Source organism: Rhea pennata, chromosome 4, assembly GCF_028389875.1.
Source record: "Rhea pennata isolate bPtePen1 chromosome 4, bPtePen1.pri, whole genome shotgun sequence".
Classification (NCBI taxonomy): Eukaryota; Metazoa; Chordata; class Aves; order Rheiformes; family Rheidae; genus Rhea; species Rhea pennata.
In genome coordinates this window covers 331339-343197 of record NC_084666.1, presented here as the reverse complement: position 1 = coordinate 343197, position 11859 = coordinate 331339, and the positions used below count along the sequence as shown (strand labels likewise).

The 11859-nt window shown below is 70.4% G+C and overlaps 1 protein-coding gene across 6 annotated transcripts; it reads right to left on the bottom strand.

Moving 5' to 3' along the window:
• Positions 1-774: 774 nt before the first annotated feature.
• PCGF1 (polycomb group ring finger 1) lies at positions 775-6755 on the bottom strand. Of its 6 annotated transcripts, none has more exons than XM_062574508.1 (9): positions 6587-6755; positions 5327-5432; positions 4866-5018; positions 3255-3326; positions 2811-2919; positions 2103-2136; positions 1711-1797; positions 1551-1631; positions 775-949 (listed from the first exon to the last, which is right to left on the bottom strand). In XM_062574508.1, the coding sequence occupies exons 1-9, from the start codon at positions 6680-6682 to the stop codon at positions 902-904; spliced, it is 786 nt and encodes a 261-aa protein (XP_062430492.1). In that variant the 5' UTR covers positions 6683-6755; the 3' UTR covers positions 775-901. The 6 variants fall into 6 exon arrangements, 3 of the variants coding, with proteins under 3 accessions (XP_062430492.1, XP_062430494.1, XP_062430493.1); XM_062574510.1 differs by having other exon boundaries at positions 1551-1625; XM_062574509.1 differs by having other exon boundaries at positions 1711-1794.
• Positions 6756-11859: the final 5104 nt, after the last annotated feature.

Below are 11859 nucleotides of genomic sequence, written 5' to 3'. Positions count from 1 at the left end.
CCTGCTCCTGCTCCGGGGAGGGGGCCGCTGCCGCCATCACGTTTGCAGGCGGCTCCCACGGCAGCACCCCGGGGGCCGCGTCGTGCGCGGCCTCCGCAGGGGCGCTAATTAGCGGAGCAGGGGGTGGGGTGAGGGGGCGGCCCCCGAAGGGCCCCGACTTCAGTAGGGCTCAGTGTGCGTGGGCGGCAGCAGGCGATTTCCCTCGTGGGGCCGCGGCCACGGCGCTGCCCCGCGCCCCACAGACAGCTCTTCGTCCCCACACTGCGCTCCCCAGCGCACCGCCCACCTCCAGCCCCTCGTCCCCTGCGCTGCACCTCCGGCAGCCCCCAGCCCCTCTCCCCTGCTCGTGGCACCCCTTGCTGCACCACACCTGCCCCCCCAGCACCGCACCCATGAGCCGAGCCCTGGGCCATGATGCACTGCAATTCATCCCCCCTGCGCTGCACCCCACAGCCCCCCTCCTTGACCCCTACAACGCCCACAGCACACGCACCCCACAACTCAGCCCCTGTCCCCCTCACTGCAGCCCAGAGTGCAGCCCCACAGCCCATGGTGCAAGCCCCCAGTGCTGCACTCCTGCTCCCCGCAGCACAGCCCCATGCTGCACCCCATCCTGGCAGCACTGGGGGCTTGGGGGGGGGGGAAGGAGGGGCACTGCCCTGACCCCTATGCAACCTTCCTCCTAGAGGGGCCAGGGCAGCAGCAGCCCCCTGCTCACCCCAACTGGAGGAGCCCCAGCCCCACTCCCTCCTGCCAGAGGAGGGACCAATCAGGAGATTTTCAACAATTTTATTCAAAAAATAAACTCGAGCAGGAGGGGGTATTAAGTTAGGGGAAGTGGGGAGGGCTGGGGGCGCGGAGCAGGGCTGCGCTCCAGGTGGGCAGCACCCGCACCCAGCCCCTACCTCCTCTTGTCCTTGATGCTGTAGTGCAGCAGCAGGGGTGCGGGCTGCAAGACAAGGAGCGACAGTCAGGGCAGCGGCCCCTCACCCCCCGGGCACGTGCCCCCACACTGGCCTCAGGGCAGCACCTCACAGCCCTCTCACCTGCCACCCTGTCCCCTCCCACCCTCCCAGACCCTGCCAGGAGATCCTGCATGTGGGTGACAGCCATCCTTCCCCGGCCCATCAGGCCCCAAACAGCATTTAATAGCCATGGGGCTGCAGTCCATGAACTTGTCTAACCCCTTCTGGGACCTGCTTACACTTCTGACCTGCGTGGAAAAGCACTGCCTTGGCTTTGCTCTATGCCTGCTGCCTGCCTGCGTGTTTTGGCGGGTGCCCCAGGTCCTCGTTACAACCAACAACATTAATCATCCTTGATTCACCGCTTCCCTGCCGCTCCGCAGGCTCCTCGGTGAACGCTGCTCCCTGACCGAGCCTCCTCTCCCGGGAGGCCTGGCCCCTGCCAGACCCTCTTCCCACCCGTTCTGACCGTTCCCAGCCCAGGATGGGAACTCGGTGGCCCAGTGCTGTGCCGGATTCACTGGGGCGGCACAGCCTCAGCAGTGGGGGCAGGAGGCACCGTGGCCCCGCGCCGCAGACACCCACCTTGCCAAACCAGCGCGAGAGCCAGAGCTGCTTCATCGTCATGTGGTCGGGGAGGATCTCATTGTTGAAGAGGATCTGCACCTAGGCACGGGGACGCTGCGTCACCTGGGGCCTGCGGGCCCCGCTCCCGGCCCCCAGCCCGGCCCCGGGCCACACTCACGTGCTGCAGCGCCAGCCCCAGGCGGTGACACAGGACCCTCCGCAGGTGCCGGATCTGTGCCCGCACTGAGCATCTCACGTACTTCTGCTGCAAGGGGGCAGAGTTGGTCACAGGGGGGACCGCAGGAGCCCCATTGACCCCATGGACCCCTGCGCCGGGCCCGGCACCCACACGGCAAGGCACGATCTGCACATCCTTCCCTTCCCTCTGGGACCCAACAGGCCGAACCACGCCCCAGCGTCGCACACGAGCCTGGAGGGAGGGCTCTGCCCTTCCTCCCTGCTCCGAGGACACACTCAGGCATGAGGCCATGCCCGAGGGCACTCGCAGCGCTCAGGGGCACGGCCAAACGGCAGAGACGTCGCTCAGTGCCCGCTCAGCCCTGCGCTCACCTGCAGAACAGCCTTGTTCTTGTCCTTGCTGGAGCTGTGGAAGGAAAAGCAGGGGCAGCCCGAGAGCTCCCACGCAGGGAGGCGGGGGCCCTGCGCTGCCCGGCACCCCGCTCGCCAGGGAAGGTCCGTAAGCCGCCGCTGCCCCCTCCCCAGGCACAGCTCTGGCTCACATCCGAGGGCTGGCGGCTCCTGCGGCTTGGCGTGGGCATGCCGCCCGCTCTCGGGCCCCAGCGCAGCGCTGCCCCGGGCTAGGTCCGGCCCCTCAGCATCTCCCTCCCCGCCTGCCCAGGCGCTCCCCTCGCTCTGCCCGTCACGCACACGTGGAGTTGGGCCCGCTTGGCAGCACCGGGACAGGCCGCTGGCTCGCGCGCTGGCCCGCGGCTGGGGCCGGCAGCTGAGCTGCAGCCATCGATCCCATTACAGCTCCCAGAGCTGCCACTTATTGACTTTGCTGTCGGGAGCCAGCAGGCAGCTGCGCAGCGCGCCCTCCCTGCATTTATTAAAGCTCAGAGCCATGCGGCAGGGGCTGCTGCTTGGGAGGGGAGCACACAGCACGGGCAGCTCCAGAGGAGAGGGGCGGTGGGAGCCCCAGGCCTCAGCTGGGTCCCCTTGCCCCCAGGCAGCAGCAAGAGAGGGACAGTGAATCGCCCGTGTGCCCGCCCTGCTCCACACCTGCGGTACGGACCACGCAGGGCCAGCGGCACTCACCTCTGCTTCTCCAGGCAGAGCGAGACGTGCTCGTCGTAGCGGAAGTAGTGGGCGCGGGAGTGATCGAAGCTGCTGTAGGGGAGCCCCATGGGGTCGCCCCCGACCGGGTCTGGGGAGGCACACAGAGCGGGGCAGGAGTCAGCCTGCTGCCGCCCCTGCAGCGCCGGCACGCCGCGGTCCCGATGGCCCGGCTGTGGCGGCCAGGGCCCAGCGCAGCCAGCGAGCCACCCCGCATCCCGCAGCCAGGGCTGGGAGCTGGGGCTGGCAGCGGGGCAGCGCGGAGCCAGCAGCTGGTCTCGCCTAGAGGTGCCATAGCGAGCGCCCCCCCCGGGTCCGGCCCCTCTATCTGCACCCAGGACCCCCCAATCAGCTGGTGTGGGCCAATCCCCCGCCCACCGGCCCCTCGCGCGGCGCAGAGCCAGCAGCTCCCCGCAAGCAGCACACCCTCGCTGCTGGGCTGCGTCACCCGGTCGAGGCCACGGGACTGGTAGAACTCACGGATCCTCTTCTCTTCACCTGTGGGGAGAGAGGTGAGCGGTGCTGAGGGCCGGCCCCGCACCCCACGGCCCCCACGCCCAGCCTTCAGGGCAGGAGTCAGGCCAGGACATCGCTCCCCGGCTGTACCCCAAGCCCCGGCTGATCCCTGAACTCCTCCAGGTTTAGCCCCGTGACTCCCAGAGGCGGGGAGTCCCCCAGCTCCACGCTGCCCTTCCCGCGGCTTGGCAGTTCAGCAAACATCCAACCATTCCTGTGCAGCAAAAAGCCACAAATACTCCTTCCCTGTTCACCTTCTCTGCACCACCCTGCGGATCGCCACCAAAACCCACCACTCTGCAGGCTGCAGAGCCCCGCCTGGTTACTCTCTTCTGACCCAGACACCATCCACACGCTCATCATTCCTCTCCAAACTGTTCCCTGCTTTTCTTCTCTCCTTTCTGGGGTGGAGGGCCAGGGACCAGGCTGCATGCTTGCACTGGATTCCTACAGCAGCATAATCACATTTTCTGTTTATTCTGCGTTACTCCATGACGATGCCTAACAGCCGTTCGCTCCCTCACTGCTGCTGAGCGGCAAACTGACGTTTCCAGCAAAATATCCCCAGAGCCTTCCCCATCTCTGCCCTGAGTGAGCGGCTAATCTCGAGGCCACCATTGTGCCTGCAGCGCCGGGGCTGCTCTCCCCATGTGCGCTGCTTTGCATTCATCACCGCCGACTCTCGCTGCTGGGTTAATCGCACAGTCACTCACACTCTGGCTCCAGGGACGTTCCTCTCAGAGGCAGTCCCGGCTAAAGTAGCTCTTGTTCCCACAGCTCAGACCCCACTGTGCCAAACACAACTGATTCTAAGACCCGGAGCGATGAGATCAGAGAGCTGAGCAGGGTTAAAAACACCTCCTTAATAAAGCACGGACTTCTAAACCCAGCTCCATTCTCCAATCTGCAGCAACCCAGTCCCTGGGTGGGAGCAGCAGCTACTTAACCCAGCAGCACCAAGCAAACAAGCTGAGTGCTGCTCTGGGCCATGAGAGTTTTCTGCAGGTCTCCACACCTGATGTAAAGTGCCTGAACAACATCGAGCCAGCAGCAAACTGCCGCCTTCCTTTGCTCCACGCACATATCCAGCGGCACAACCCAGCAGGGCCCCTGCCACCTCCCTCTTTTGTGAGCACTGGCCATTTGTTCCTGCCTTCTTTTTCCTTGCTCTGAAACTGCTTTTATGCATGAAGCTGCCCCCAACCCCTTCCCAGGGCTGCTCATGTGCTAGCAGAGGCCACAGAGGCAGTCAGAAATATCTTGAAAATCCAGACCCACCAGCACTCTCACTGCACCCTGCAGGGAGGCATCTCCCAAGAACGACAGAGCCAGCAGTCTCCTCCATCTGCCTCTCCTCTGGGCACTTCTCACACGCAGCTCAGCATGGCCATTCCCCACTGCGTTCCCGAAGGAGACTGGTGCCAGGGAGCAGATCCCACAAGCTGACCGGCCCCCTCTGCCGTGGGGCACTGCAGAGCCCTTCCCTCCTTCACCCCAGGCACTCCCGTTTGGGTCACTCACTCTCCTGCAGGCCAGGCACCAGCTTGTAGACGATGTCCTGCATGACACGGTCCAGCTTGAGGTTGAGCAGAGGCTGCGTCTCGTGGATCTTGGTGTTGCACATGGGGCAGTACTTGCTGGTCTGCAGATACTTCACAATGCAGCTCTTGCAGACTGCAGCAAGACAGACGAGATGTCAGAGGAGCTGGGACTGTGGGATGGCCCTGCACCCCCAGACACTGAGTGTCAACTGGTGGTTGGTCTGGGAGACATCTGCTGCAGGCAGGAGCCACAGTCCCAGGGCAGCACAGACTGCCCGGCAACTGGCAGAGGCTGTGCCCAGAGCCCAGCAAGGGCACAGCACGACCTGGCTCCCACTTCCCGGGCAGTGGGGCTGGGCTCCGTGCCTGGCCGGAGGCACCTAGCTAGGGCTGGAGTGTCCACCCGCGGCAGGCTGCTGCCGCCACCACGTGGGGACTCACACGTGTGCAGGCATTCGGTGATGGTGGTGGCGTCAATGAAGTACCCGGCGCACAGGCAGCACACGATGTGCTCGTTCAGCTCCTTCATCTTCACCTTCACCTCCTCCTGCAAGGATATGTGCCCGTCACGAGGCTCCGCAGCACCCCAAAGCCACGCGGCGGTTGACGCAAAGGGGTGCCCTGCACCACCGCTCCCTGCTACCGCAGGCTCTTGCCCCCCAGCGGCAGCCCCTGCCCGCCCTGGCAGCTCGTAGGCACTGCACCCGTGCTGCTGGGCCCTGTGGCACCTAGTGCCCGGCCCGGGGAAGCCAGCTAGCGCTCCAACCCGGGAGACCGTGGGGCTGGGGGCCCCGTGCTGGGAGCGTGGCCGCGCAGGGCTCCAGCCCCAGCCTGCCGGAAGCGGCCAGCAGAGCCGCCGGGGCAGGCCCCAGCCTCGTCCCCGGCTCACCTGCAACAGAGCCCCACGGCCCAGCGCGCGGGGGCAGAGCGGAGCCGAGGGCTGCCGGCTGCAGCGACCCCCGCCGCCCAGCCGCGGGCACAGCGCCGCAGGGAGCAGGCTTCCGGCACCAGCAGCCCCACGCCAACCCCGCAGACCGGAGCGGCGGCCGGTTGGGGCTGGGCCTAAATCACCTGGGCCCTGCCTGGCCCCGCCCCCGCGCCTGGCCCCGCCCCCTCACCAGTGCTCCGCACCCATGCCCCGCCCCCTTCGCCTGGCCCCGCCCCCTGCACCTATTCATGACACCTGACCCTGACCCACACCCGCCCCTGGCCCCACCCACCCCACCTCACCCTGCCCCACCTTGCCCTACCCACTGCACCACCCTGTGCCCCAGCCGAGCCCCGCCCACTGCGCCCCGCCCCGCCCTCTCCCGACCCCGCCCACTGCACGTGGCCCCTCCCCCCGCCCCACTTCTCCATCCGTGCCTCACCCAACCACAGCCTGCCCCGCCCCTCCGCCCCCGACCCACCCACCCGCGCCTGGCCCCGCCCCCTGCCGCCTCCGCCCCTCTTCGTCCCCCCCACCCCCGCCTGCCCCCGCCCCCCGGCCCCCCGCCTGGCCCCGCCCCCGCGCCCCCCCCCCCGGCCCGCTCCGCGCCCCAGCGGCACGCGCAGGGGCGGGCTCGCCATTCGCACGGGATGCGCAACGGCGCCTGCGCGCTGCCCGGCGTCCCCCGGGCCGCGGGCGCCGGCGCCCTCTTCCGCCCACGCATGCGCGGCGGCCCGGCCCCGCAGGCCCCGCGAGGCCCGCGGCCCGCTCACCTCGTTCCGCAGCGGGTCCATCTTGTAGACGGCCTGGAGCTGGTTCCGCAGCCGCATGGCGATCGCCATCGGGCCCCCCTGAGGAGGCGACGCCATCTTAGAACCTCCTCCGCCTCCTCACTCACTTCCGGGTTCGGGGCGGGGCCTGCCGCCGCCGGCCGTGACTACACCTCCCGGCGGGCCCCGCGCGCGCCGGGCCCGGCGCGGGGCACGCCGGGAGCGGCCGCGCCGCGGAGCTCGCCCGCCCCCTGGCGGGCGCGGCGGGGAGCGCCGCCCGGCGGCGCTGGCCCCGGTGCTGAGCCGCGGGCGCGGCGGCGGGGCGCGCGGGGACCCTCTGCCTCCGCCCCGGGCTCCGCGTCCGGCCCGCACCGCCCGCCTGGAGCCCGAGCCCCGCGCGGGGCCGCTGCCACGGCCGGGTCGGCTGGGGACAGCGGGAGCCCGCGGCACCCGCGCGCCCTCCCGAGGGGCTCCGAGCCGCCGCCGCGGGGCTCGGCCGGGCCCGCGGGCTCCGCGCCCCTGGGTCACGAGTGTGCCCCCCCGCGCCCGGGGTCACGAGTGTGCGCCCCCCCGCGCCCCGGGGTCACGAGTGTGCGCCCCCCGCACCCCGGGGTCACGAGTGTGCCCCCCCGCGCCCTGGGTCACGAGTGTGCGCCCCCCGCACCCCGGGGTCACGAGTGTGCCCCCCCGCGCCCCAGGGTCACGAGTGTGCGCCCCCGCACCCCGGGGTCACGAGTGTGCCCCCCCCGCGCCCCGGGGTAACGAGTGTGTGCCCCCCCCGCGCCCCAGGGTCACGAGTGTGCCCCCCCGCGCCCCGGGGTCACGAGTGTGCGCCCCCGCACCCCGGGGTCACGAGTGTGCCCCCCCGCGCCCCAGGGTCACGAGTGTGCGCCCCCGCACCCCGGGGTCACGAGTGTGCCCCCCCCGCGCCCCGGGGTCACGAGTGTGCCCCCCCGCGGCCCTGGGTCACGAGTGTGCCCCCCCGCGCCCTGGGTCACGAGTGTGCCCCCCCCCGCGCCCCGGGGTCACGAGTGTGCGCCCCCTGCACTCCAGGGTCACGAGTGTGCCCCCCCCCGGGCCCCGGGGTCACGGGTGTGCCCCCCCGCACCCCGGGGTCACGAGTGTACCCTCCGCCCCCCTGGGTCACGAGATTGCCCCCCCCGCGGCCCTGGGTCACGAGTGTACCCCCCGCGCCCCGGGGTCACGAGTGTACCCCCCGCACCCCAGGGTCACGAGTGTGCGCCCCCGCACCCCTGAGTCATGAGTGTGCCCCCCCCAGCGCCCCGGGATCACGAGTGTGCCCCCCCGCGGCCCTGGGTCACGAGTGTGCCCCCCACCCCCCTGGGTCACGAGATTGCCCCCCCCGCGCCGCAGTGTCACGAGTGTGCCCCCCCCGCGGCCCTGGGTCACGAGTGTGCCCCCCCGCGCGCCCCCCGGCGCTCGCGGGGCTGCCGCCCCCCCGGGCCTGCCCCGCTCCCCGGGGGCGGGAGTCCCCTCGCGGTGGGCCAATGGCGCGGGGCCGATCTCTTGACAGACGGCAGTCGCGGCCAACCAGGGAGGCCGCTGCCTGCGTCTTGTTCCGCTGGCCGTCGCCAGGGGGCAGCAGAGCACCGCGGGGGGATCGGGGGGCCGGGAGGGGCGGGGGCCCCGGGGGACCCTGGGGGTCTGGGGACCCGGGGGCTGTGGGGGGCATCGGGACGCTGGGGATGCCGGGGGTCTGGGAACCAGGGGGCTGCGGGGGCTTCGGGGCCCTGGAGGGTGCTGGAGGTCTGGGGACCCGGGGGCTGTGGGGGGCGTCGGGACCCTGCAGGTGCTGGGGGTCCGGGGATGTTGGAGACCCGGCACCCCGGCACCCACCCAGCCTGCACCCCGGCATCCCCACTCTGCACCCCGGCACCCACCTGCCCTGCACCCCCGTGGGGCTGCGGGGATGTCAGGGCCTTGAGAGATGCTGGGCGTCTGGGAACTGCAGGGCCACGGGCGGTGCTGGAGGCTCTGAGGGGGCCAGAGGCTTATGGGTGCAAGGGACCTGGGGGGCTCCAGGGGCCCTAGGGAGTGACAGGTACTTCAGGGATGCAAGACCCTTTGGGGCTGGAGGGGTGCCAGGGGCTGGGGGTGCCAGGGGCTCTGGGGTCCTGTGGACCCTGCAGGTGGGTGACAGGGACTCGAGGGGCTGGGGGAGTGTGGGGGCTCCAAGGATGCAGGGGGCTGCAGGGGCCCTGGGGGCTTGGCCAGATATGGGCAGGACCGTTGGGTGGGACCCCTCCACAGAGCCCCCCGGAGCCCTTGCTCCTGCTCTTCACGGGGCAGCTCATCCTGTGCTGGGGCAATGGGGCAGCTCAGTGGGGGGGGAGGCAGCTCCGGGGTGCAACACATGGCTGGTGGGAGCCACAGGAAGGGGGCAGGGAGGAGGGGCTGTGGGGCAGGTGGAAGTGTGCTGTGGCCCCCAGCCCCCTGCGACCCCCACCCAGGCAGTCACTGCCAGGGTGCCTGCAGGGTCCCACATGTCGCAGCCCTGGGGCGCTGCGGGCCGCGCTGGGCTGGGGACACGCCGGGGTCGGGGCCAGAGTGTGGGTGCCGGGCTGAGGGGGTGGCGCAACCGCTGTCGCAGCCCCTTCCCCAGCAGGTCAGCACCCATGAGCGGGCAGCACCCCCCTGCCCCAGACGCTGCCAGAGGCCGGGCTGGGGCTGTGCCAGCCATGGATGCAGAGAGGTGCTGGGGGGCCAGATGGGGGTGCGGTGGGTGCAGGGGCTGTGCTAGGGGGTGTGGGTGCAGAGGCCATGTTTGGGCTTGGGGGTGCAGGTGTAGGCACTGTGTTAAGAGTTGGGGTGCAGAGGTGCAGGGCAGGGGCAGCGGGTGCTGGTGGCGCTGGGTGCAGAGGTGCAGGGTGGGTGGATGTGGGGGCGTTTGGTGCAGGGTTGGTGGGTGCTAAGGTGCAGGGTGGGTGAGTGCAATGGGGCAGAGTGGATGGGGACTGAGGTGCAGTGCCCGTGGTGCTGGGGTGCAGGGCTGGAGGTGGTGGGTGCTGGTGGTGCTGCACGCTAGGGTGCAGGGTGGTTGGGTGCAAGGTGGCTGGGTGCACGGGGTGGGTGCATGGGGTGGTTGGTGCAGGGGTGCAGCCTGGGAGGGTGCCAGGGGTGGGGAGTGCAGGGTGGGGAGTGCAGGGTGCCAGGGTGCAGGGTGGGGAGTGCAGGGTGTGTGGGGGGGTGCAGGCTGGGTGGGTGTAGGGGTGCAGGGCAGGTGAGTACCGGGGTGCTGGGGTGCAGGGTGGGAGTGCCGGGGTGCAGGGCCGCAGGTGCTAGGGTGCCGGCGTGCAGGATGGGGGTGCCGGGGTGCAGGGTGGGTGGGTGCCGGGGTGCAGGGTTGGGGTGCCGGGGTGCGGGGCCGCGGGTGCTGCGGCGCGGGCCGCGCTCCGCGGCGCAGCCGCCGGAGCCTGGAGCCGCGCTAATGGGGGTGATTGGATCAGGGCTCTGGAGGGGAAGGAGCGGCCCCGCTAATGCAAAGCAGAAGCTGTTAAGGGCCGTAATGGCTCGTTACGGTTACGATTATTGCTCCAATCCCCGGCAACAAGTGCTGTCTGGGGAGCGGCCGCGGAGCCGGGCGCGGCGCGGGCGAGACGGCGCGGGGCGGGCGGCCGAGCCCCGACGGGGCCGCGCAGGGCCGGGCCCGGGGCCGGAGCGGGGCCGGGGCCGGACCGGAGTGAGAACGGGTCGGGTCGGGCCAGGCCGGGGATGGGCCGGGGCCGCCGCCTCCTGCCGGCCCACAACGAACTGCCCGCAAGGGCGAGCCGATGCCACCGCCGGGGCTGGGGCAGCCTGCGAGGGGCCCGGCGCTGCCAGCCCTGCTCCGGCACCAGCGCCACCGCCGACACCAGCTCCACCACTGACACCGGCACCTGCATCAGCTTCAGCACTGACACCAGCTCCAGCACCCGTAGTGGCTCCAGCACTGGTGCCAGCACCTGCACCGGCTCCAGCAGTGACTCCGGCACCTGCACCTATGCTAGCTCTAGCGCCAGCACTGGCACCAGCTCCAGCACCGGTGCCAGCCCCAGTTCTGCCCCTGCTGCCCTGGCCAGGGTGACGCTGGGCAGGGGCAGAGGGTGACCTGGCACCTTCCCCCAGCACAGCTGGCCTGACCCAGCCCCTCGGGGTACTGCTCAGTCCACTGGTGTCCTGGTTCTGGTCCCAGTCCTGGTCATCTCAGCTCCTGCTGGCCCAGTCTGGTCCAGCTTGCCTGGGCAATGGGGGCGGGACAGCCGGGCCTGGTGCACCCCAGCAGCTGCTCCGGCAGGCCCTGGCCATGTCCTCAAGCTGCCAGCTGCTCCGTCCCTGCCTCCCGCCGTGTGACCGGGTGGCTCCGTGGATCCCGGCCGTGGGCTGCTGAGCGGGACTGGACACAGCACTGACCCCGGCTCAGCAGCCCCCTTGGCCCCCCGTCCTGGGCAGGGACACCCAGCACCCCACGGGCCAGGGTCGAGGGAAGCAGCCCTGTGGGGGGAGGAGGGGCATGAGTGGGTGGTGCCTGCGCCCCCCCCCCCCCCCACTGCTGCTGGGGCCTACCCCCGCCCCCTGCAGTCCCGTCCTCACTGGCCATGAGAAATGAGGCTGGGGCCAGGGCGCCTGCCCCATGTCTGGGGAGGGCGCGGGAGGGCCCGTCCCCCATTTGTACCTGCCAGCAGCAGTTCCTGGGAGGGACGGCTGTGTCGAGGGGCTGCGGGGGTCACAGCCGGGCCAGCTCAGCCCTGGGGCAGGCAGCATCACTCACTGCCAGCGCAGCGCTGCAGTGAGCACCCAGCACCAGCACCGAGCCCAGCACCAGCACTGAACACAGCACGGGCACCACAGCCAGCACCAAGCGCGCAGCACCAGCACTGCACCAGGCACTTGCACAGAAACGGGCACTGGCACCACAGCAAGCACCGAGCACCGGCAGCAGGAGCACTGCAGCAAGCACCAGCACTGAACCAAACACCGACCATGCCGCAACAGGCAGCAGCACTGCAGCAAGCAGTGAGCACTGGCACTGCAGCAAGCACCAGTGTCACAATATGCACTGGCACCACAGCAAGCACCAGGCACCAGCACCGCAGTGAGCACCAGCCCCGCAGCAAGAACCAGCACTGGCACTGGTGTGAGCACCAGCTACACAGCAAACACCGGCACCGCAGCAAGCAGCAAGCACCAGCGCAGGCGCTGCAGCCAGCACAGGCTGCCCACTGCCCGGCCGCCCGTCAGGTGTGCCTTGCGTACACACCCTCGCACGTCCAGCTGCC